Source organism: Pinus tabuliformis, chromosome J, assembly GCF_031772625.1.
Source record: "Pinus tabuliformis cultivar Carrire ecotype Pingquan chromosome J, CPIR1, whole genome shotgun sequence".
NCBI classification, from domain to species: Eukaryota; Viridiplantae; Streptophyta; class Pinopsida; order Pinales; family Pinaceae; genus Pinus; species Pinus tabuliformis.
The window spans coordinates 458,664,793-458,692,047 of record NC_142295.1 but is presented as its reverse complement, the minus strand read 5'-3'; the positions used below and the strand labels follow the sequence as shown (position 1 = coordinate 458,692,047).

Below are 27,255 nucleotides of genomic sequence, written 5' to 3'. Positions count from 1 at the left end.
TTGTTATTCTTTTGTTAGATTTGAGTCCTCTACAATTCCAGGAGATGATATTCATTACTTATGTTTACAATGGGTTTCCCCTTTCAAGGGGCCTACTGTTGCACCATTTTTCCATTCTTTGCTACCATGATCAACTAATTGGTGAGAAATGGTACTTAGATACGACATCACTTTATATTTTTATGTTTACTATGTGTGGATTTCCCCGTTAGATTTCCTTCTTAGGTGTTGAGTTTTTCTTTTTGTTTCTCTAGTTTTTTTAGCCTCTTATTCTCATCGGTTGAGCTAACCATTAATGTACAAAATGTAGCATCCTTTGATGAAAGGTAGGTGTCTTCCTCTTCCTTCAACTAGTCAGCTGAGATATTTTGGGAATTTTCAGTGGTTTTATTTTCCTCCTCCGAAATTTTCTCAGGGCTATGAGAGGGTGGATTTTGATGTTTTGGCTTTGGAGATTTATGAGAGGTTCCCTCTTCTTTGTTGAGATTTACCATAACTTCGAACTTATTATTTTCATATTTGTGATTTCCAGGTGGCTAGTACCTTCTTTATTTGCATTGGTGTTGTTGGTATTTGTCGTGGCTTAAGGATGTTGAGAAGGTTTCCCTTGTTGAGGGTGTTTTTGTCTATTAGGGCCCTTTTCATCTTTTAGATTCATGTCATTTATCCCCTTGATCTCCCTGATTCTCATCATTAACTGTTGATTTAGTGTTTTTTGGCAAAATGTACATATTCATGGAAAATCCGACATTTGAAGGGGAGTTGATCATAGTCAACTTCCTTGATGTGAGTCCAATCATCCATGCATATGTTTATTGTTTGCAGAAGCCCCTTCTCTAGATCAAATTCATGCAGATTCGTGTATAAGCAAACAAACCCTCCAGTGGCTCAGCACAATCAATCTATTTTCCTAGAGAGTTGTTGATTAGCCTGAAGGTGGCATCATTCCAACAATGAAGGGGTAGGTATGGTAACTTAACCTAGAGTGGAATGACTATGGGGATATCACAATCCGGGTTAAAGTTGTTGAATGTGTAATTTCAACGCTGATGTAAATCGCCAGAAACCATTCACCAAACCTACCTGAGAGTTCTCGGGCCACTTTCCGGCAAAGGTATTTCCGTATATTTGAGCCCGAGAAAATTTGGAGTTGACGCGTGGCTGTCCCCTTATGTCACCATGTCTGACATTCTCGGGACATAAAGCTCTGCAGAAAATTATCTTCTGATATTCTCCTCCTCCGTTCGATCTGCTCCACCTTTTTTCGTCCGTTGATTGCCCAAACCTGCATACGAACATACATTAATGACTTTGCGTGGAGTGAATTTCATTTTTGGTTGACCGCGGTAAAATAATTAATGAATTAATTGTTACCGTAGAGAATAGGTAAGGGTTTTAAATTTTATTTTTTTATATGCACGATGGTATGGTCATTTGGATATAATGTATACGCAAAGTAATTGCGTTATGTAATGAAGGAGTTGACTTTTTTTTTTGAGTGAAGAAAAATCGCGTGTTTTACATAGCATTGTAATATGTAATGAAGAATGTATGAATCTCATGAGGTGTGAGAGCAAAAAAAACTGTGAGAGTGAAAATATATGCACAGCTGTGCAAGTGAAAAGAAAATGGTGGAGCGCATGTCTTTTTCAGGAGTATGTAAAAGAAGAGTTTTACAACAGTAAGTAAAAAGGATTTTTACAGCAGTATGAGTAAATTAGTTTTACAGCAGTAAATGTAAATGGGTTTTTACACACCAGCAGTGTAAATACTCAGGAGGAGACAGAGTTTGTTTTTGTTGGTTGAATATTGTTTTTGGTAAATCCCTCTCAGTAAAAGAGGATGAATATGTATGAGGCAATATATTTTTAAATAGAAATCCTTTTATGGTGGTGTTAAAATACTCTGTTCCTCAGTAAAAAAAATTTAACCTCCCTGTGCACAAAAAGATCCTGGAGGAAAGGAAACAGAGCATTGCCTCTGTGTGTTGAATTTGTTTGTTTTTGGTATTTTCCCATGAAAAATACCCAACAGTGGTATCAGAGCAGGGTTAGGCTCTTTGAAGGTGACAAAGAAGCTGAAGGGAGAAGGTTTGTAGCTGCAGCAAAACCTCTCAGGCAGACAGAAGACTCAGATAACGAAGGATTCAGGTATTTGTCAAAAAAAAAATTGTGTTGCTGAAGAAGCAGTCAGTTGTTTTAAATACACAGTCAAGGAATGGCCAGCACAAGCACTGGTATGGGTATGTTTAACACCCAGCTCCCACAGTTTAATGGGAAGAACTATGACTACTGGTCAATAACTATGAGAGCCCTGTTTGCCTCTCAAGATTTATGGGAAATAGTTGAAGATGGTTTTGAAGAACCGGCAGATGAAACTGAGTTCAATGCATTAACTCAGGGAGAGAGAGATCTCCTGAAGAGCAATAGGAAGAAGGATTCAAAAGCCCGTGTGTTGTTGTATCTAGCAGTAGACCAGAGTGTGTTTCCAAGGTTAGCAGCAGCTAAGACAGCAAATGAAGCATGGCAAACCCTCAAGACAGCCTATCAAGGCATGGAGAGAGTGAAGACAGCAAAACTACAATTGCTGAGAAAGGATTTTGAGAACTTGAACATGAAGGAGTCAGATAACATTGACTCATTCTTCACTCATGTGATTGGAGTAATCACACAAATGAGAACTCATGGAGAAACCATTGAAGATAGAAGGATTGTGGAGAAAATATTGAGGGTCTTACCCTCAAGGTTTGATGCCATAGTCACCACCATTGAAGAGACAAAGGATCTCTCAAACTATTCAGTTGATGAGCTACATGCATCACTGATAACACATGAGCAGAGGTTGAGTAGGAATGAAAACTCATCTCTTGAGCAAGCCTTCAAGACCCAGATGTCCTATGGAAGAGGAAGAGGTCAAGGAAGAGGAAACCGAAGAGGAAGAGGCAGAAGCCAGAACAGAGGTGGAAGGAACAGCCCATCAAATGCACAAGGAAGAGGAAGCAATACAAATCAGAACCAAGGCCAAGGCAGCAGCCAACAAGGAGGACAACATCATGCTCAAGGACAAAGGTATGATAAATCTAATGTTCAATGCTATTATTGCAAAAAGTATGGACATTATGCAAGTGATTGTAGAAAGAAACAACATGATATGAACAGTAGACAAAATGCAAATGTTACAAGAGAAAACAGCAGTCAAAATAATGTGTTGTTAGCCTGTAACATGGCTGAAACAAACAGTGAGGACATTTGGTTTTTAGACTCAGGTTGCAGCAACCATATGACAGGAAACATAACCTTCTTTTCTGCTCTAGATCAGAATGTGAAATCAGAAGTCACACTTGGTACTGATAGTAAAGTCTCTGTTATGGGAAAAGGAGAGGTAAAAATATTTACAAAGCAAGGAGAAAAGAAAACCATAGCAGATGTCTACTATGTCCCTGGAATGAGATGTAACCTCTTGAGTATTGGACAGCTTGTCCATAAGGGGTACAATTTTTTCTTTAAAAATGATGTATGCACCATCATGGATATAGCACCCAGCAAACGATACATTGCTGAAGTAAAAATGACAAGGAACAGGATGTTCCCTCTCAGGATCAGGGTAGATTTGAAAAACAAAAATGTAATTGCAGCAGTTACCCAAGAGGCTTTCCAAAGCGTGCCAAAGGATGAAAATTGGTTGTGGCACTTGAGATTTGGACATCTCAATTTTGGAGGTCTAAACTTGTTAAGCAGAAAAGGAATGGTAAGAGGATTACCATTGATAGAGAAACCGGACAGCCTTTGTGAAGGCTGTATATTAGGAAAACAACATAGAGAAAGTTTTCCATCAGGGAAAAGCATAAGGGCAAAGGCACCCTTAGAGATCATCCACTCAGATTTATGTGGACCGATGCAAGCTCCATCATTAGCAGGCAACCTATATTTCTTAACATTCATTGATGACTTTACAAGAAAAACTTGGATATATTTCCTTAAAAACAAAAGTGAAGTGTTTGAGAAATTCCAAAATTTCAAGGCATTTGTGGAAAACCAAAGCGGGCTGCACATTAAAGTTTTGAGAACTGATAGAGGAGGTGAGTATATCTCCAAGGAATTTCTAAGATTTTGTAGAGAAAATGGTATACATAAACAGTTTACAGCAAGGTACACCCCACAGCAAAATGGAGTTGCTGAAAGGAAGAACAGGACCATCATGGATATGGCGAGGAGCATGTTGAAGGCAAAGCATTTGCCAAATGATTATTGGGCTGAAGCTGTAAATTGTGCAGTGTATATTTTGAACAGGTGTCCTACAAAAGCAGTGTTGAACAAAGTGCCAGAAGAAGCATGGAGTGGGAGAAAGCAAGGTGTCACCCACTTGAGAGTTTTTGGATGTGTGGCCTATGCACACATACCAGATCAGCTAAGGAGGAAGTTGGACAGCAAAGGGGAGAAATGTCTATTCATTGGATACAGTGAGGAATCCAAAGCCTACAGGTTATATATCCCATCTACCAAGAAGTTTTTTGTCAGTAGAGATGTTCAATTCATTGAAGAGGAAGCTTGGGATGGAAGCATAGAGAAAACAGTGAATGTTAAAAACTGTTTGTCTCATGATGAAGATGAAGAGGAGGTGGCTGAAATGCATCCCCAAACAGCAGCGCCAACACAAGGACAACAAGGGACACCATTGACGATAAATGAAAGTGCTTCTCCAAGCACACCACAAGGAGGAAATTCAAGTGCATCTTCAAGCACTTGCACACCAAGTGAAAGAGGTAAGAAGTTTAGAAATTTAAGTGACATTTATGATGAAGGAATGAATTCCTTATTTGCCTTGTACTGTCATGTTGATGATCCTAATCATTTCGAGGATGCAATTAAAGATAGGAAATGGATAGAAGCTATGGATGAGGAGATGAATGCCATAGAGAGAAACAAGACATGGGATTTGGTTGAGCTACCAAAAGGCAAAGAAGTCATTGGAGTGAAATGGGTCTACAAGACCAAAAGCAATGCTGAAGGCAAGATAGAAAGGCACAAGGCAAGGCTGGTTGTCAAAGGGTACAAGCAGCAGTATGGAAGAGATTATGAGGAGACTTTCGCACCGGTTGCAAGAATGGAAACTGTGAGAGTAGTGCTGTCCATAGCAGCTCAAAACAAATGGAAAGTCTACCAAATGGACGTGAAGTCAGCATTCCTAAATGGAGTGTTAAAGGAAGAGGTTTACATTGAACAGCCTCTAGGCTATGAGAAGAAAGGTGAAGAGCACAAAGTGTGCAAATTGAAGAAGGCTCTTTATGGGCTGAAGCAAGCGCCAAGAGCATGGTACAGCAGGATAGATTCATATCTATTGGATAATGAATTTGACAAGTGTGAGGGAGAACCCACAGTCTACATCAAAGAAAAAGATGGTAAAATTTTGATTGTTGTCTTGTATGTTGATGATGTGATTTTCACAGGTAATGATGATCAGCTCATTAAGAATTTTAAATCAGTCATGAAAGAGGAATTTGAAATGACTGACATGGGTTTCTTGAGATACTTCTTAGGCATAGAAGTAGATCAAAATGAAAATGGAATTTTTATCTCACAAGCAAGATATGTAAATCAAGTATTGAGCAGATTTAATATGCAAGAATGCAAGGCAGCGATCACTCCCACAGTAATGGGATTAAAACTCAGCAGAGAGGACAGCAGCAAGGATTTCGATCCTAGTTTGTACAAGAGTATTGTTGGCAGCCTTATGTATTTAACAGCTACTAGGCCTGACATTATGTATGCTGTTAGTTTAATTTCCAGATTTATGGAGAGGCCAAAGGAGGCACATTAGCAGGCAGCAAAAAGAATTTTGAGGTATGTCAAAGGTACCAAAATGTTTGGAATTTTATATAATGTCTCAGAACATTCAGATTTGGTTGGATACACTGATAGTGATTGGGCTGGGAGTGTAGATGATCGGAAAAGCACTTCCGGTTATGTTTTTCATATGGGTTCAGGAGCCATTTCATGGGCTTCTGAGAAGCAGTCCATTGTAGCATTGTCTACAGCAGAGGCTGAATATGTGGCAGCTACAGCAGCAACATGTCAAGCAGTGTGGATGAGAAGAATGTTGAGAAGTTTAGGCCAGGAGCAGGCAAAGGCGACAGTGATTTTTTGTGACAATAGCTCAGCTATTGCATTGTCAAAGAATTCAGTGTTTCATAAGAGAACGAAACACATTGATACAAGGTTTCACTACATCAGAGAATTGGTGAACAATGGAGAAATTGTCCTAGAACATTGCAGGACTCAAGAACAGGTTGCAGACATCTTGACAAAGCCACTGGATCAGAAAAGCTTTGAATTTTTGAGAAAGTGTCTGGGTATGACTGAATTCCCAGCAGTTGAAATTAAAGGGGAGTGTTGAATGTGTAATTTCAACGTTGATGTAAATCGCCAGAAACCGTTCACCAAACCTGCCTGAGAGTTCTCGGGCCACTTTCCGACAAAGGTATTTTCCGTATATTTGAGCCCGAGAAAATTTGGATTTGACGCGTGGCTGTCCCCTTACGTCACCATGTCTGACATTCTCGGGACATAAAGCTCTGCAGAAAATGATCTTCCGATATTCTCCTCCTCCGTTCGATCTGCTCCACCTTTTTTCGTCCGTTGATTGCCCAAACCTGCATACGAACATACATTAATGACTTTGCGTGGAGTGAATTTCATTTTTGGTTGACCGCGGTAAAATAATTAATGAATTAATTGTTACCGTAGAGAATAGGTAAGGGTTTTAAATTTTATTTTTTTATATGCACGATGGTATGGTCATTTGGATATAATGTATACGCAAAGTAATTGCGTTATGTAATGAAGGAGTTGACTTTTTTTTTAGTGAAGAAAAATCGCGTGTTTTACATAGCATTGTAATATGTAATGAAGAATGTATGAATCTCATGAGGTGTGAGAGCAAAAAAACTGTGAGAGTGAAAATGTATGCACAGCTGTGCAAGTGAAAAGAAAATGGTGGAGCGCATGTCTTTTTCAAGAGTATGTAAAAGAAGAGTTTTACAACAGTAAGTAAAAAGGATTTTTACAGCAGTATGAGTAAATTAGTTTTACAGCAGTAAATGTAAATGGGTTTTTACACACCAGCAGTGTAAATACTCAGGAGGAGACAGAGTTTGTTTTTGTTGGTTGAATATTGTTTTTGGTAAATCCCTCTCAGTAAAAGAGGATGAATATGTATGAGGCAATATATTTTTAAATAGAAATCCTTTTATGGTGGTGTTAAAATACTCTGTTCCTCAGTAAAAAAAATTTAACCTCCCTGTGCACAAAAAGATCCTGGAGGAAAAGAAACAGAGCATTGCCTCTGTGTGTTGAATTTGTTTGTTTTTGGTATTTTCCCATGAAAAATACCCAACAAAAGTTAGGGTTCCAACAATCCACAGAAAGCCCTTATGGCCCCATGAAATATGGCCCACTTCTAAAGATCATATCATGATCCTCCTTAAGTTCAAAATAAAAGGTGAAAAAACACTTCCCCGTAAAGGAAAAGACCACCTCCCCCTTCATTGTAGGTGTTATCACTGAAAAGTCTGTTGCCAAAAAAATTTTAGCCTAGCTTAAAGTCAGGGTGTTTTCGCAGCGCATAAATCCGTTAGCAGTTTCGCAGCGCCATCTGTTTTAGTGATTTCGTAGCGAAAACACTGACCTTGCACTGGCTGCGCTGCGAAATTGGGAAATGACAGATATTTAAAGTGAATTGATGGAAACACTGCAGGAAACGAGGTTTGTCAAGCTGTTATATGTGGGCTTGTACTCCATTGAAGGGGAACATTCCAGTGGTAGTTTTACTTTGCGCTCACAGCTGTTGTGCCATTCTATATACATTTTCAGGATAAAAAACCCCTTGTCTTTGCAGCTCCTTATGACACATGGCAAGATTCTGAAGGAGGAGTATTCTTTTCATTTACTATTTTGACTACACGTTCCTCTAAGGGTTGGCGTGGCTTCATGATTGAATGCCTGTTATATTGGGGACGGAGGGCGCAATTGATGACTTGTGGAATGACCTTTCTGGCTTTACATTTGAAATAATTACTCAGCTATACGAAAGAATGGATTACAGGGTTTGTATCCAGTTTATGGGCCAACAGGGCGGCTTGCTAAAACATGGATTTTTTCACATATGTTTTCTGGAGATTTGGCAGGTGAAGCGGTGGAGCTATTAGTTAAATATCTGTTTGTCAGGCCATTCCCATTCTCTCCTCCTTGTTCACGAGTGACAGGCTTCTTAAGATTTTTGCGCCCTGTTGCTTATCATGACTGGGCCTTATCTCCTTTAGTTGTTGATGTCAACGGAGTCTTAACAATGAAGGAAGCTCCCTTTTCAAAGGATTGCGGCCTAAAAGAGAACATCCAATGCAGAACCTTCAGATTGTCAAACAGTTAGAGCAGAATCAATGCGTGCCAATGGTTTTATCCCGGCAAAGATGGTTCGTGTGAAACTGCTGCATCAATTCTTGTGGGGTTATGTGAGCAGCTTACTAGATTGGAATGCTGCTCTGTACTCAGGAAAATATGGTTACGACATAAAGAATCCTAACAGCACATGTAAATTGTTTTCTTTGGATACTGTCATTAAAGCGATGCCATTGGAATTGTTTCTGCAAGTCATTGGGTCTGTGAAGAAAATTGCAGATTTGGTTGAAAGTTGTAAGCATCGAGTTTGCCTACGTGACCTCCCGGATGAGGAATTTAACAGTCTTATGGAGATGCATGCAACTGGTCGTCTCTCTTGGCTCATTGATGTAATAAGGCGCTTAAAGTTACTCCGCCTTGTGATGGTCAGATGAAGTGGAATAGAGGATGTTAACACAGTCCCACAAGCTGTTCTGACATATGCTATGGAGCTCAAACCTTACATTGAAGAGCCTGCACCTCGTGCAATTCCTTCATTGACAGTCAATGTCTTTGACCTACAATCAAGGGTGCGGCATGATTTTGTCTTCTCTAGCAGGGAGGCAGTGGATGCCTACTGGAAAACTCTTGAATATTGTTTCTGTGCTGCAGAGCCAGCTGTTGCATCACGTGCTTTTCCTGGATATACTGTACCTGAGATTTTTGTACAGCGTTCATGGACATCTGTTCGGGTTATGAGTGTTGAGCAACGCACAGAGTTACTCAAACGTGTTGCAAATGATGATCTCCAAAAGCGTATGCCATTCAAGGAGCCGTCAGCATATGGCAGGAAGGAATCCCAGGTTTAATGTATATGTAGAACGGTTCAAATTGGCTTTAGACTGCTTCTTTGCTGTTTGGTTTGTTGTTGGGAACGTGTGGATATTTGGTGGTCACTCATCCTCAAGTGATGCTCCAAATCTTTACAGGTTGTGTATTGTGTTTCTCACATTCAGTTGTATAGGTTATGCCATGCCATTCATTTTGTGTGCGACAGTATGTTGCTGCCTACCCTGTATAATACATATTCTTGGATTTCGAGAGGACCAGAGTCAGAGCAGAATCAGAGGAGAGGAATATATTCACATACTATCGGGTTTCTTGGAGGAATACACTGGGCTGTGTTTGTTGCACGGGTCTGCCAAATGTTTCCAAATGCCACCGTCAGTATGCTGGTTTCAAGATTCTTTTGGATATATGCACATTGGCGGTGGCCAACTCCAGTGACATTGGTGGAGATGGAAAATTTAAAGATGTTGTTGTCATTGATTATGATATGGAAAATGGGAAGCATTTTCTTTACCACGTCAGTGAGAAGCTATATGAATGGCTTGATTTGAATGAGATACTTTTTGAAGATATTCGATGGCCTCAGTCAAGAGGATCTGGTCGAGGAGGCGGAGGGTTCAATCAAGGTATTGGAGAATCAAGTCGGGCAATTTCCCAAAGAGATGGTCACAATGAAGGTATAATTGAACTCTATGACATTGAACAATTGAGTAAAATGGTCATCTAAGTGTTAGAGACGCCCACTCCAGATCTTCTGAAGAAGCTGAAAAAACACTTAGAAAAACAAAAGCGTTATCTCAATCTAAGTCTGCAGGCAGTTTCTAGAAAGAGAGAAACATTTGAAGCTGAAGGGCCTGCTCAGAATCCTTCTGTTCCACACGGTCATGGTGGCCAAGATGGTTATAAAAACATTGATGAAGAGGAAGAAAACATGAAGCAGCGTGAAGGATGTTTTACTGTGACACATTCTGAAGGGTTCAACGAGCAGAGAATAAATCTTTCACAGTTCTCCTATCAAATTCCTAAACCACTTCATGAAGGCTATGTGAGAAAGCGCTCAGCTAGTGCTACATCTGGGACTGATGTGGGTCTAACGAAGAAAATGAAAAGCATTAGCCTTATAATTACATGTGTGTAAGTACTCTGGCCTCTTTCGGCTAGAAAATTTGATTCATGTATTTATTGCCCTTGAAAGCATTTGATGCTTTTGTAATCGGTGAACATGGACGCCACTGGAGATTGGCATATGCATACAAAAGAAATATGGAAACTGAAAATTCAGGGTTATTGAAGACAGCAAGGAATACTGCAGTGACTTTATGCTCCAGTTGGGATTTATGAAGCTTTTTATTGGTTTGATGCTAATCAAGTTTGCTGTGATATGTAATGACAGAAGCAAGCTTCATTTTTTTTAAAAACTATTTAGGTTCCTAACAGTTGTACAAATGTCTGAAGAGATCATGAGTCTAAGCAGAAAACGCTTCAAGATACATAGGTTCTGTTTTGACATCTACAGCAGTTTCGTAGCGCGCTACGAAACTGCTGTAGAATGCTGTTTTGTGGAAAAACAATGAATTTTGATGATGAGGTCAGCGAATGTTAAAAAGAAGGTCTCAAACACAGGAGGGAGATCATACATGGATTTCATAGCAGCTCAAATAGTGACAGGTGTAAGTTTTGAAGGGAAAGTGAAATATTTTGTTCTTTGATAAAGTTTTCTAAAAGGTACTTTATGACCGAGTTACTAGGGTTCTGGTAGGGTTACCGGGATTTCTAGTTGGTACACCTGTTTAATCCACGAGGCATCCAGATCATATGGCATATGGTGATTATGCGTTGTTAATTGAAGGTTTAAAGAACTTGGAGTGTGGTTTTTAAATGATGAAGAGGAATGGAAGACAGGGGACTGTGGATATAGGGTGATCATCTTTATCAATTAATAAGCTGTCTATACAGCTAGCATCCGAGACCAGCTTGCTCGGTGAATGTTCCCTCAACATATCTTAGCCATAACAGAAATCATACAGCTGTCCAGCATCCAAGAAGAATCATATTACGAGGAGAAAGGAATTAGTGTTTTAGTTTGATTAGGACTTTATGTAATCATAGCTCAGCACTTTTGTAATTAATGAGTTGGTTTAGAAATAGATATGGGTAATTAATGGTAGATCATCGAGTTCTCCCTTCATGCTTGTTGAGGAGACTCAAGATAGGGATAGTTTTGGGGTTTTCCTATATATGGTGAAAACTAGGATGTAATAGGGGTTGGACATTTTATACAAAAACAGAGTTATTTGGGCCAATGTAAGACTTGTTACAGTAATAGTAAAACAGTGTTGATTTCTTCTCAAGATTCTCGATGGATTATTTTGTTCAAATATAATGGTGGTGTTTTATATTATATGTTCTTTTACAGCCTTGTTATAGCACAATCACTCAGAATTCATATCTTATGCTCTGACTTCCTGTGTGTTTGGCAAGCTGTGGTTTTTGTGGAGTATGTTTGAACATTTAATGCAAAGAGCCTTGACTTCCATGAAATGACTATGTTTTTCTTGTTTACTTAGTGTATGAGACTCCATAGCCCAATGAGGACCAGTTTGATATGTATCCAACCAGCTTTTGTTTTCATGAATGAGTAAAGAGTTAGCCATCTGTTGTAGTGAAGGATTTTTATCAAGAGTCTGTGAGAGAGCCCTCTCTGACCAAAGAGGCTAATCTTTGGTCTAAAGTCTGGTTGAAAGAGTTACATGAAATCTTGCTTGGTTGCAGCCCTTAGTAGTGATTTTGTGATAACAGTAGGTTTCTAGTTAGTCTCAATCCAAGGTCGAACATATTAGGGAGATGGCCATAAGCCCGTAAATTACCCAACCAAACCCTAATCTGCTAGTTGAAGAGCCCTTGATCGAGCTTGTACTGCTGCTGAAATCACTATTTTGGAGATATGATCGAGCTTCTTCACAAACTTTGGAAAAAATGCATTTTGCGATTAAATTAGCAAACATAAATTATTTGCTAATAAATAATTTTTACATTTATTTTTATCAAAAAAATATTGTTTTAATTTACCACGAAAAATGTGAAAATAGATGAAGTTTGAATCCGTGTCGGGTACGAAACTCTTTATCGGACGATATCTTTAACACGCAACTTGCAAGGGCATAAATATATTTTGTACTAATAGAATCTTCGTGAAAGAAGATGTGGTTAACCCGTTAAATATGTGTAGCTCCTTTTGAGCGCATCATCAAATTCAGCTAAGGGGAAATAGATCATAGTTATAAAATTATGCTACGTGTTCATACCAAATTTAGTAGAAATTTTAAGGTTTCTGAAATAGCTAACTTGTCATGCAACATCTCAATCATTGTGGGAGAGTTTTTAATAATATTGCATATTAAAATATTTAAGAATACATATATTCAATATTCTTAATTAAAAAAATAAAAATAAAAAATTATGGGTTAAAATCATCAACCAATAAAAAATATGGGTATACTTATGTTGGCGTGCATGCATTGTGAGGAGACATATTTTAAAAAATATGGGCATACTTATATGGGCGTGCATGCACTGTGAGGAGACATATTTTAAAAAATATGGGCATACTTACGTTGGCGTGCATGCATTGTGAGGAGACATTTTTAAAAAAGATTATTTCAGGAGACATATATTTTAAAAATATTATTTTTACTAAGCATGATGTAAGCATCTAATTTTTCCTTGACAAAGAATCCCAAGAACATTACATATTAAGTCTGTTTAATTATAAATGTCGTCTTCATCTCTTTTCCTTTTATCTATTCGACGGGAATACAAATTACTATTCCTTTTATCTATTCGACGGGAATACAAATTACTATTGGATTCGGAATCAATTGTCACTCTGCCTCCACTTTCTTTTTCCAAGCTACCTTTTAAGAATGTTTACTCCGTTTTAATATTAATAATGTGAATATTTAATTTAGGAATTATTTTTAAAATTATTATATTTGTTTTTTTTTTTGTGTTTGGTGTAGTTTAATTGGTAAGGTCGTTGAAATGAAATTTTTTTTAATTGAAAGTTTTGGGTTAAAATCTCTTTTAATTGAAAGTTTTGGGTTGAAAATTTGTGTTATCTCTGATTCGGGTGAGAAGTTGGTGAGAAGTTGAATATGATGAAGATATAATTTTACCGAACTTACAAAAAAACATTATTATACTTGCCTTATTTATGGTATTACATGTTTAGTTTTGTTTTCACTGTGTAGTAGTTTTTTTTACCAAAAAAATTATGCCATTTATCCATAATTTAATATTGAGAATTCAAATTTTGTTATTTTTTATTATTATTTAAATTTATTTATTTATAAAGTGATCTTTGAGATCTTATTATGGGTTTTTTTAGTAACTTCTACTTTTATTAGTTACTAATTTTTTTGTTTTTAATTTTATTTCTTTTTTATTTAATTTTTTCTTTTATTTAATATTTACACTTTAATGAATTATAATTTTCCTTCTATATTTTCAATTTAAAATGATATATATATATATATATATATATATATAATTAATTTTTGATAATGACATTTAATAATACAATATTTTATTAATTATTTTATTTGTGTGATAAAAATTTTATTTTTGTTATTTTTTAATTTAATTAAATAAAAAAATACCAAAAAAAAACTCATTTACTTTAATCCACTTCCCAACCTTTGTTATAAAGTTTAGTTAAAACTAATATAAAAAGAATTGTTTTATAATTGAATTATGATCTAGCATCCTCATTAGTTTCCCCTCTTACGTATATTTTTAACCTTGTAGAAAAAGTCCTTAATTGTGATCAACATATTTATTAAACACTCTTTGTAGAAATACTAAAAGATATTATCGTAGTTCACTAATATTCATACACGTAACATCTTCATCTTCCTATCATAAACGAAGATAACCACCCGTGAATACTACATACAAAAATGTAAGAGGGCACCTCCATGCACGGGAAGCAAACAAACAACCATTTCACTAAGCATGTGACACTTGAAAAACCCTCACACTAACATTAACAATAGAATGTAACATAACCATAAACTTAATGATGGAAGATAGTGAGAGGTATTCAATTTTAAAGAGTAAAGAGTGACCATGGGTATTCATGATAGTGAGAGATATTCAATTTTAAAGAGTAAAGAGTCACTATGGGTTATGGAGGGCCATTATTGATAATTTGAGTTATTGTTTTGTTTTTTAAGATAGTTTTCTTAATTAATTTTGTTTAGAAATTCAGAAAATTATAGTTTTAATATGAGTTTATACCAATTGAGGATATGGAATCTATTTAAAGAGCAAAGAGTGATTACAATAGTAGGTTATGGATGATCATTATTGATTGTTTGAATTATTGTTTTGTTTTTTTTAAGATAGATTTTTAGTTAATTTTGTTTAAAAATTGTTTAGAAATTGAGAAAATTATAGTTTTAAGTTGAGTCTATACAATCTAAATCAAGGATATTGAATTTATTTCTATATTGAAAATCACAATTTAAATGATGAAATATTGCGATTTCATCAAAAAAATTGATGTTAGATTTCAATAAAAAATAATAAAAGTCACCTCATTAAACTATGTCAATATGGTCTCAATTGGTGATACTTATATTTCTTTTCCCTCATGCATTGATAATTTGATAGGTTCTCTAGTCCAGTGCAGTTCTGGGAAGCACAAGGTTCATGGGTATAGGCTTAATCCAAGTCTGTTGTCGTGGTCTAAATCAACTACAGCTAGAGGTTTAAGCCCTTTTTGTTTCATGGTTTGTGTTGCCTTAGCGAAGGTCCATCATACCCATGGTTCCCATGGTCGTGGCAAGCAACAGAAGGAAGCCCATGAGGGTTGTCAAGCTAATTCTACGTCTAGTAGAAGTCCTGGCTAGAAATAAACCTCTCCTATCATAAAAGAGGTTGCCACTGCTTACCATGAGGGAAACTCCTCTCATGTGAGTTAGCTCATTGTCGGGTGGGAAGCATAACTTAATTAGCATATTCGTGAAACAGAAATAGACTTGGTATAATGGCAGAGCTTGGTGCCCAATCTTGGTCACTCTCGTGGTTGGTCCTCTCAATACAAGCAAATTGTCCATCAATATTGGTTGATGAAAAATCTTCTAGCCAAAGCACTGGAGCACATCCCTTTGGGTTTGCCCTCGACTTCTCAAGGAGTCCCGGATTTCAGCAAGGATTTGCAGCAGATTCAGTTTCAACTTCAAAAGCAGAATGGTCACCTTAGCCGCATTGAACACCACATTCCCTGTATCCTGCAAACTGAGCTCCCAGGCTCTAGTGTGAAGGATCTAGCTCCCATGGATTCATCTGACAGTTAGTAGTATGATGATTTAATCTTTGTTTTGTCTTTTGATATATGCATCAGTTACAGACTTTATTGTATGTTTTCAGTTATTTAGAGTATAGGAAGTATAAGGACAATCAGAGATATCTAGCATGGCTTTACAAGCTTATAATATTTCGTTTTTGGATGACATATCATGCAGTTAGGTGGCCAACAAATCTAGTTTCAGTCTGGGAAAGTTGAGGCCACCTAACCATTTGATCTTTGTTGTAACTTGCCCTTCTCTGAAATAAAATGAATACAAAGGTCCCAAGCTTACATAATAATAATAATAATAATTCACCTCAAACTTACACTTAATTTGTTTATTTATATTTTTTTTTATTTTTTGCTATCATAACTCAATAGTTGAGGACATTCATCATTGGATGTGATATGTCATGTTGACTCATCATCATTATTCAAGGAAGATTAAGCAACTTATAGTACTTAAAGAGACATGCTTTCACTCTTGTGAGGGTTTTGGATCATTAACCTATTTCCTTATGTCAAAAGAAGACCAACTCTTAATTAGACAAGAACAATTTTAAAACTGAATAAAATTTACACTCCTTTATATATTTACACTTTACACTAATTAAAATTATATAAAATTCAATTCAATAATACACTCATTAAAATTATATAAAGTTTAATTCAATAAAAAGGTCAGATCTGGTATATAACCTTCACTTGCTAAATTTTGGTCAAAATCAAACAAAACATCAAAGTCAATGTTTTCATCAATCAAGTGGCTGTTTACTTTCTCAAATTTGTGAGTCCATTTAAACACCTCCAAAACCTTAGAGATATAATTCCATGGTGAAAAGAACTCTATTCTCAAACTGTGGGAATGGTCAAAACTACCACCCATTCATTCATGTCAAAAATACAATGCAACTTTATCTAATGTCATAGCTTGCAGCCTTCCAGCGAGGGTGAGTGAAAGAGACTTTAACTACCACCCATTAATGTCAAAAATACAATGCAACTTCACCTTATGTCATAGCTTGCAGCCTTTCCAGTGAGGGTCGGTGAAAGAGACTTTAACGACCACCCATTCAAAAATACAATGCAACTTTATCTTATGTCATAGCTTGCAACCTTGGCAGTGAGCGCCAGTGAAAGAGACATGGAAAAAAAAGTAAAATTAGTAAAAACAAACTCCATTTAAAGCCAAGATTTCGGGTAGAAACATGATTCCCTGTGTGGCCCACTCTCTTTGATCACTGACGCTTTCTCACATGGTGTTCTGTATTTTTATAATTTGATATTTAAACTGGCAAGGGTTAATCAGCTTGTTATAGGGTATTAAATGTCTCGTTACATGCATATTCTATAACAGAATAACACGCGCGCGGTGGTTAGATAAATAGAAAATAAAAACAGTGTGTGGTAGCTAGATAAACAGAAAATAAAAACAGTATATTATTTTGTTATAAAATATGCATGTAATGGATCATTTAATGCCTTATGACAAACTGATTAGCCCTTACCATTCAAACCCAACTAGCCTGACCGCAGCCTGAGCTCTCTTGACCACACATTTTCATCGTAACGAAAATGTTGCCTCGGTTCGGGAGACGACCTGACGGACCCTGCCTTTGCACGGCTCCCGAATCCGGAGGCCCTTTCGCTTGTCGGCCAAGTAATCACTATTTAAAATTAATAAAGGTTAAAAAATAGACATTCAAATTAAATTTTAAATTCATAATAAAATTTTAGCTCAAATATTTTTTTTGAATTCGTAATAAAATATTTTAATTAAATTGTCCATCAAAATATTTTCAAATTAATAAAAACTAAACCATAATTTCAGTGGATACTTTCAATTTTCACCAAAGTTATTGGAAATTATAAGCCGAAACTATATCATTAGGATACTCCCAGCCCACGAAAGCATGATGCATCCTTTTTCTAACTGGGCAACGAAACTTGCCACGCGAAACAGCTAAACCTATTTAATGATAAATGTCACACCACAAAATGAATTTCGACGTACAACCTGGATATTCCACTTTATAATGACGTCATGCCTTCGCAATTGTGTCTTATTTTCCAACAAACCCATGTTACCCAACTTGTGCATCGGGATTCGGAAGTCAGCTCTCAACCACTCCTCTCTCCTACAACTGCAAGCCTCGTCTCATTTGATCCCGGACAAACTTGAGGTTAGACGCAGCCAGCAATGACGGATGCCCTCCTTAGAAACTACCAATTGCAAGAGGAAGTGATCGGCAGAGGCAGATTCGGAGTGATCAGGAGATGTTTCAACCAGCAAAGTGGGCAACAGGCCGCCTGCAAGACCATCAGAAAATCAGATCTCCTTCACGATTCCATCGACAAAGATTGCCTCCACAATGAAATCAAGATTATGCAGTGTGTCGCAGGTCACCCAGTAGTTGTTGCCCTTCACGAGGCTTATGAGGATGATGAGTATGTGCATCTGGTAATGGAGATGTGCTCAGGCGGAGATCTGTTCGACAGAATCGTTAGCAGGAAGAATACAGTACCATTCTCCGAAGAGGAGGCCGCCACCATTCTGCGGAAGCTCATGGAAGCCATCAGTTACTGCCACTCCTTGGGAATTGCCCATCGCGATATAAAACCTGACAACATTCTCTTTGCCGATCATTCAAATTCCCTCGCTCAAATCAAACTTGCAGACTTTGGGCAGGCCTCATTTTTCGCTCCAGGTATGTTTATTATGCTTGCCTTCTTCCCCTGTCATACAAGTCCATGAAAATTTTGGGTGTGGATAGATAAATCCCATGGTTGAAATTCTCCTATTAATTAATGTAGGGCAAGGTTTAATGCAAGGAATTGTGGGTACTCCGTATTACGTAGCACCGGAGGTGTTGGGAGGGAAGGATTACGATGAGAAAGTGGATGTCTGGAGCGCAGGGGTGCTTTTGTACATAATGTTGAGTGCAGTTCCCCCTTTTGTGGGAGAAAAACCACAAGAGATATTTGAGGCAGCCCTGTGTGGGCGCCTTCGTTTCCCAACTGATCGGTGGCTCTCAATATCTCATTCTGCCAAGGACTTGATACGCCGGATGCTAACCAGAGACGTCACCAAGAGACTCAGCGCACAGCAAGTCCTAGGTACCTACGTGCGTGCCTTAAATTTCTGAAGAAAAGAAACAATACAAAGTATGGAATATACATGTAAAATAGGCCATATCATAAGTGGATGAATGCTGAATGTTTTGTGGGCAATGGTTGCAGAGCATGGCTGGATCTCCGCTCACACATGCGCCAATTCCTCTTCTGATTGACCAATCTATACTATGCGTCATCCACATCCTCATCAAGTAATATAGTTACAGTTGTTTTTATTTAAGTACATATTTAAATATAGCCGTGCATATAATGTATACAGTGGAGGCCATGTAATATAGTTACAGTTGTTTTTATTTAAGTACATATTTAAATATAGCCGTGCATATAATGTATAAAGTGGAGGCCATATATATGCAGTTGTCTATAATGCTATTTTTGGAAGTCTTTTTGGTGGATTTTTCGGTCCAAATCCGGTAGCAATTTATTGGAATCGCAAGTTTGATAGCTAGTTTCTGCACAATCAAAGCGTCCCAGGGGTTTTCCAGGGTGCTGAATCCAAATATGCAGTTAAAAAACCATTTTAACTGCAACAAATCAAGATTTAACCTCAATTTCTTCCATCAGATTCCGTCACCAGAATCTCCAAAAAATCGCATTATAGACAACTCCCATATATATTGACATTTTAACCAACCACGAGTACTGAGAGTTGGCGGGTTTTCGACCTAGTGAGGGACGTGTCATAAAGTTAAATAGTTTTCTGCGGTTTTAGTTGTAAGTAGAGTGCAGTATCCTTCAGGGTGACAAGAGGATATTTATAAACATATATATATGGAAAATGTTGAAGCTTTAAAGCTATTCAATGGCATAAATATGAATGATTTGATGCTGGAAAATTTTGCAAACAGTAAACGTATAAATGGTGACAGTAAACGCATTAATGTAACTGATTAAGACAAATGAGTCGAAAACGTTGCTACCATAATATTTTCGGATGCGAAGCCAATGTCGCACGCATGAATAAATTGGTTAGATTTCAAATTGAATGAATTTTCTATATTTAAATTTTGTTTCTTAATTTGAGGTGATCATGAACTCATGCACACGGAGAAGAATGAAAATAAAATATAATGACACGATGAAAGGTTCTCGACCCACGACATCAAATTCAATGTATTTTTTAATTTAAGCTGATTATGAATTATGAAAATAAAATATAATGGCGTGATGAAAGATTATGTAATCAATATATGGTGTCACATTGAAACATTAATATATGATTTCATCAAATTTGAAATTATCAAATAGTAAGTTACACATTGTTTTTCTGGTTTTTACGTAATTATTAAGTAATTTTTGCCATTATGTTATCATCAAATTTATTTTGGTTACTATAATTTTTGTTTCGATAAATAGGGTATTTTATAAGAGATGAACCCCTTCAGTGCCTTTTCAATACTACAACATTAATTATGTGAATAGAATTTTTTAAATGGAAAATAGTTCACATCTGTAGTTAATGTGGTTATTTGAGGTAATTTTATTTATGTAATAGAAGATATTTTATATAAAGGAGTTTTCACAATAGATCACCAATCATGATTTTCTGTGCTTTTTAAATAGATATTTTTTACTATTGCGATGTTAAGCTATGGGTCAATACGGATCAATATTCATGGGAATATGAGTTATTAAATCACTTTATGTCTAAAACATTTAGTGAATATCAAATTATAATGCAACTAATGTATACTAAAGAAACACACTTTTACCTAAAAGACATATTAGACCAAGTTAAACTTAACTAACTCCTAAGTGTTTAAATATCCTAACACCTCCCCTTAAGAATAATTTGGGATGTGATTGAATTATTTACAAAGGTCACATAATAGGAGAATGAAGGAGGCATTAGATTCTATCCCCCTTTAATGAAAACTTTCTAAACTCGTAACATAGATTGGAGTTTATAAAACTTTGCTTCTATAATAGAGTTTGTGAAAATGTTTGCAACTTGATCATTTGAAGGGAAAAAGTGCATTTTGATAACTTGATCATGAATGAGTTTTCTAATTACTTATATTTGTAGCTCATTGTGTTTGTTTCGCTAATGTTGAATTGGATATTTGGCGAGCTTAATAGCACTTTGATTATCATAGCAGAGGGTAGTTGAATGTTATTGTTAGAATACGAACTCTAAAAGGATTTTCCAAAGCCATAAGACTTCTAGAATTGCATTAACAGCTACTTAATATTATGCTTTTTCTAAAGAAAGAGCAATAGCTTGCTACTTTTTACAAGTGCAAGTGATAGGGTCCAAAACCATGACTGAAACATAACCAGTAATGAACTCCTGGTCATCAGAGTTCCCAACCCAATCTAAATTAGTAAAAGCAACCAACAAAGGAGTCCCCCTGAACAGTGATGTATCTTAAATTGAACTGTACCTCGAAAATATTGAGATATTCTTTTTGTTATTTTCCAATGAATTTCATGTGGTGTTTGCATTAATTTGGCAAAAAGACCAACATCAAAGGAAATATCAATATGGGTATGAGTCAAATATAAGAGGCTACCAACTAACCGATTAGTACAAAATGGCATCAAATTTGGTTGTAGTGTAGGTAGCAATAAGTTTGACTTTATATTGAAAGGGAGAAGGGGTTGGTTTGAAATATTCCATGTGAAAGTGCTGAAGAAGGTAACATGCATACTTAGATTGGGAAAGAGAAATTCCTTGTACTTGGTCGGAAATAAATGTAGGCAAAGGAAATAATGCAAATATCCTATGTATGTCATTTCAAACTACTTCTTAAGGATTGACTTCACTTAGGTTAAAAGTTTAGGGTCACTACTAGTGAGGATAAGGTAATCAAAATAAAGAATAAGGATTATGAAATCGATTCCTAATTTCTTGGTGTAGATAGTGGGGTCAGAATGATATCTAAAGAAACTGGTGTTAAGAATAAAGCTATCCATTTTTGGATACCAAGCTTGAGGATATTTTTTAAAACAATAGAGATATTTCTTAGATTGGAAAACAAGGTTGGAGTCACTTTAAACATAACTAGGAGGGTTTTCCATGTAGATTTTTTCTTGTAGATCCCAATGCAAGAAGGGATATTTAACATCCATGATGGACCTCCCATCCATATGAGAGAGCAAGGGCTAGAACAAGATGGATGCAATTCATTTTTCTGATAGGGGAAAATGTTTCATAGTGCTGAATTCTTTCAAATTGAGATAATCCTTTAGCAACTAACTAAGCCTTATGTCATTCAGCACTTCCACCTTATGCATACTTAGTTCTGTATACCCATTTACAACTACCAAGTTTTCTTCCTTCTGGAAGAGATATAAGTTCCCAAGTATCGTTCATCATCAAGGAATGTTATTCTTCATTCATTGTTGTTTCTCAATCTTGATGACTTGAAGCTTTTGAAAATGTTTTTGGATCACGGGTCTCTAAAATTGCAACGAAAAGACAAGAGGCTTGCTGGAATTGTGAATGAGTACAACGCTGACCAGTAGGATCAATAACAAGGTCGCCAATTGTTTTACATGTTAAATGAACCCATTTGGGAAGTTATTGTGCTAATGCATGTTCATGTTCAATGGACTCATATAGATGAATGTGAGTAAGTGGAGGTGGATTTTCATCCTCAATATAATCATTTGAAGAAGAAACCAAGAAAGGAAGAGATGTTGGCACAAACGTTGAAGATGGATCGCAATTGAATTAGGCTTACAAGACAAGCAATTTTCATCACATTTAACACTTATTCTAATGATTACCTCATTGGAGTGAGGTTGAATAATTCTATAAGCTTTTACATTTTCAAAATATCCAACAAAAATACACTTCTCACTTTTAGGTTATAAAGCTTTCCTTTTTTCATTAGGAATTTGAGCCCATGCTACACTACCAAAGATATAGATGTTGTAGAAATTTTGAATAATTTAACACATATTCACAGAGATTATCTTGATCATACAATTATAAGCGGAACATGTATAATACATAATCTCCTCTACGTTGATCATCAATTTACAGAAGCAGAAACATTCACAGACACACATAGAAGCATCAATCAAACTCATAAACACAGTATGTATCCCGGGGAAAGCATCTCGCTAAAAACCCCACACTATCTGTATATTATATTGATTGAATCATGTAACATTACAAAGTACAATGCTTATCACAAGCAATCCAGTACCAGCTCCACCTGTTACACACAATACAGCTCAGATCTGATCTCCAAATCTATTCCACTGCTTGCCTGCCTCTCCAACTCAATACCTGCTCAAGAACTGATGAGAATGGCTCACCAAACTCATATTTCACCTCAAAATAATCACTCACACTTTGTTGGACGTGAGCAAAGGCTACAATACTGGGCAAATACGTGAGCAAACTCATTGGCATACTCAATCCCTTGATTGTGCAAGATCTGGTGCACAACTATAGTCACAACTGATAGCAATCTGATTCTCTACCACCTGTCCCTGTTGAACTGAACATGCACTGACATGCAACTGAGTTAACTGATGTATTCATTAGTTGCATCATGAGTTAATAATTAGTTTAACAACTCATCATTAGTCTATTTGCAGTTAGACTAATTTACAACTAGTTTAACCAAGTCAAACTGAACACAACTCCATCAACTCCACAATCAACTCCACCAAACTCAACTGATTGAGTTCTAACTGAAGTCACGCATGCAACAACTCAACTGACTCATAAGAAAAGCGCATTTCCTTCTGACAGCTGCATGTGCCACCTCTGTAGCTCAAACTGAAGTGCTCCAAGAGAATAAGATCAAGTTTATAGTCCAAATATTATTATGAGACAATAATATTTGACTTTTCTATTTTTGACAGCCAGTCTAAAAATAGACTTTGATCACTCACACTGTGATCACTCACGCTTTGATCAAAAATAGAAGTCCATCTATTTTTCCCAACTTGACCAATCATCCATAAACAACAACATGCAATCCATAGACATGATCCATATGTCTAAAAATAGACATAGTCTAAAAATAGACATAGTCTAAAAATAGACTTGCGCCAAAAATAGCATGCGGGCCCACTTAGTGAAGGCGACTCTTTTCACTAAGCTCCATCATCTTGTTGCACTCTCAACAAGAATTTCTTGTTGCACACTTTTCAACAGATGTGACTTACATCTGGCTTAATTTTAGTCCTTACTTCTTTTGGTATTATATTGTTGAAAGCCTTTGTGGGAGTGTGATTTACTATGTAATTATTTTCAGAGTTGATGGCTTTCACCCAATAATGAAGGCTTAATCCCTTAGATTGAATCATACAATTAGCCATTTATTTTAATGTATGATTCTTTCTTTCAACAACACCATTTTGTTGTGGTGTATATAGAATAATATGTTTCATTTGAATGTCGTGTGTATTGTAGTAAGTTGTGAATTTATTGTTGACATATTGACCTCCATTATATGTTCTTAACCTATGTAGTTGATGTCCAAATTGTTCTTTTACAAGAGCCTTGTAGACCAAGAACAAGTCAAAAACTTTTCTCTTAAGTTTTATAAACCCAAGTGTGTCTAGAGAAGTTAGAAATGAAAGTTAAGAAGTACTTGAACTCAAAGGATAAGAAAATGGACCACATAAATCAGTAAGAACAAGCTGCAAAGGGACTGAGGCATGCCAAGAGGAAAATTTGTCAAATTTGTCCCAATGATGTTTTCTGAAAACACAACTGGCACAAACACCACCTCTGCAAGAAATATGAGGAATACCAATCAACATATTTTGATTACATAGTTGTTGTAGTGAGTGATAGTCTAAATGACGAAATTTCTCATGCAAAACTTTTCAAGTTATCACTATAAGCAATAAAAATTGAGGGAAAATATGATGACCTAAAGTTGTCAAACTTGTACAACCAGGTAATATCATTAACTATTCCAATGGAAAGGACATGCTTAAGATCTTTTAAATCCTTAATTAAAACTTAGTATTCTACTATTTTACCTTCATTTGAATGAGTGATATGATATATCGATAGAAGGTTGAAAAGGGACTTGAAACATATAATACATCATTGAAATGACTATTATCTACTTAAAATATTCCAGACCATACAAAAATAAGATATATATCATCATAAACAAATATTTGTTTAGTGTTCCAATCATTAAGAGTATAAAAAATGGATTTATCTTTAGCAATATGATACAATGCTCCAAAATCAATAAACTATTCATTAGAAGAAGAAGTAGAGGTTGCTTTGAAGGAGAAACCAGGAGTAGAAAGTGCATGTCCATGAGAAGAAGTGTTAGAAGAAAAACAAAGGTTGATGTTGTGCTCCTTGATTTATGCTTCCAAGGCCTCCATCTTTGTAAAGTATTTGGACTCTAGATGATCACCTTTCCCACAATGGTTACATTGCATGTCAATCTTCTTACTCTTTTATTTTGGTTCTTTGTCACCACTAAGAGTAGACATTGGTTGACAAGGTTTGGAACCCTTATTTTGCTTGTTGTTGCAAAGATGTTGCTTCCTTTGAAGCTTGCTTTTATCTTTATGTTGGGCCACTAAGGCCTTGTTAGATGTACCTGTAGTGCTAATCTCTCCAATATGAAAGAGATTGTCATGTTCTCTAATCAGAGAGTCATAAAAGTATTCAAGAGAAGGTTTTTGATAGGAAGCTCCAGAACTTCTCTAGCGGCATAAAATGGAGGAAAAAAACAAAATATGTAGAACCAAGATTTGAAAGAATACTATATATGCAATGTTTCTCATCCAAAGTAACTTGGCATACATTAAAAAAATGTATACATGTTTTAAAATTATATAAGTAATATTCAAAGCATGAGAAATCATTAGGACTTAAAAACGTGATCTCATTTTCAAGCCAATGAGATATATTAATGTCGGGTTCACCAAATATCTTGTGTAACTTTTCCCAAGCTCCTTTCAAAGCATCAATTGCTTGGGTATGAAATCATAAATAAGGGGAAATGGACATTGTGATTAATCCTATGTTTTTTCATTCCTAATATCCAATTTGTCTTTCTTATTAGGATTAGCGCGACCCTTTTCTTGTCCCAATGTAATTTGGTATAATCCTTTACTTTCAAGTACATCCTCCATGTACGATTTCCATGAGAAGTAATTGGTACTGGCAAGGAAAAGTTTACTTGGAGCAATGAAGTTAAAATATGCAAATGCTATGGTTTTGAAAGCTAAAACTAACTATTTGGATAAAAATCTCTCAAAAAAATTGGCCATTTAAAAAAAATTGACACTAAAAATATAATTTGGATGTGAATGTTATGCCCTTTTAAAAAAAATGCATAATGGTTTTTGGCACAAAAATGTCATTAGGGAAAGACCTTGGGCTCAGGCACAAGGGGCCAACAAGCGTTCGTTGTAGTCTAGGTTAACATCAACATTTTCACCTTACCCCAAAGGGTAAGGAGTCTCACCCAAGGCGTGTCATGACTGAAACTAAGACAGATTTAGAAGGATATCAAGGATGACCCAGACATTACTCCATATACGTCTTAAAGCATGCATTCATCATAACATTATATCATTATAGTTATCATATTCATACGAGGAAAGACCATCAATATAAAAATTTGTAAGCAGACCCATAAATCATAGCAATACACATACACATGATGCCATACAACTGGTTCATTTACTCATTCATATTAATTCAACGGAAGATTCATTACAACATACATTTGGCATAAAGCCGTGATTAGATACATGAAATATCGTGGCCACAGAATGCCTTAGATCTAAAAAGAAGCCTATCTTTGACCTCTTTGCAACTGCTCCAGTTCTCGGATCCTCTTCCTCTATGCCTATGGATCTTACTAGATATCAACCCTTTCTTCATGTTGTCTTCTCCTTTTATCTAGTTTCTCGAATTGCTAGTTCCATTCGGCTATCTTTCCCCTTGGCTGCTTCCCGTCCTCCTCCTTGTTCACTCAACTGTTTCTGCTTGCTCCTGACACCTTGCCGCAACTGCCTCTCAACTTCATGGTCTTTCTTCCTTTCCAAACTGTCCTCTCTGCAACTTGACCATTGTTCCCACCTCCTGTTTTTACCTCTTCATACCTTCAAAACTTTCAAAATTCAAAACGAAGGCCCCAACAGGTCCTAACCATAGTTCTTTGACTTGTCTCCGATTCAATCTATCTCAAGTGTTGTGGGTCATGTTGTTGTTTATGCAGGTATTGTTGCTTGTGGTTTCTCCTGTCCTTCCCTCTTAGGAGCTATTGCTTCAGCGGCTTCTTCTACCATCTGCTGAGGGGTTACTACTTCAGTTGCTTCTTCTGCCATCTGTTGATCTCTTTTCCAAACGAATGTCCCAATTCAGGAACAATTATTGTCATTTCTTGCCTGAATTTATTGTATGCATGATTGTTGCTTGCCATACAATCACTATGGAGTCAGCCTACTTGATGAAGTCTTATGTTGTGCTAGATGTCAGCTGACTCAGCCGGCTACTTTGTAGTTTATTCCATTGTTCTTCGTTGTTGTTGCAGACCTCCTTTAGAGCAAGGACATGTAGGCGGACTAGAGGTCTGAGGTCTCAGATTTTCTTCT

General features: G+C 36.4%; 1 protein-coding gene across 1 annotated transcript; it reads left to right on the top strand.

Annotated features, from left to right (window-relative positions):
- Nucleotides 1-17,728: 17,728 nt before the first annotated feature.
- LOC149227810 (phosphoenolpyruvate carboxylase kinase 2-like) lies at nucleotides 17,729-19,469 on the top strand. Its single transcript, XM_089375573.1, has 3 exons — nucleotides 17,729-18,281; nucleotides 18,388-18,690; nucleotides 18,814-19,469. The coding sequence occupies exons 1-3, from the start codon at nucleotides 17,774-17,776 to the stop codon at nucleotides 18,861-18,863; spliced, it is 861 nt and encodes a 286-aa protein (XP_089231699.1). The 5' UTR covers nucleotides 17,729-17,773; the 3' UTR covers nucleotides 18,864-19,469.
- Nucleotides 19,470-27,255: the final 7,786 nt, after the last annotated feature.

What these genes read in the sequence shown, in the direction of transcription:
- LOC149227810 (XM_089375573.1), top strand. Translation starts at nt 17,774, where the DNA reads ATGACGGATGCCCTCCTTAGAAACTACCAATTGCAAGAGGAAGTGATC. An exon ending in GGCCTCATTTTTCGCTCCAG is followed by an intron (nt 18,282 to 18,387) that starts GTATGTTTATTA and finishes TAATTAATGTAG; the next exon opens with GGCAAGGTTTAATGCAAGGA. An exon ending in CAGCGCACAGCAAGTCCTAG is followed by an intron (nt 18,691 to 18,813) that starts GTACCTACGTGC and finishes CAATGGTTGCAG; the next exon opens with AGCATGGCTGGATCTCCGCT.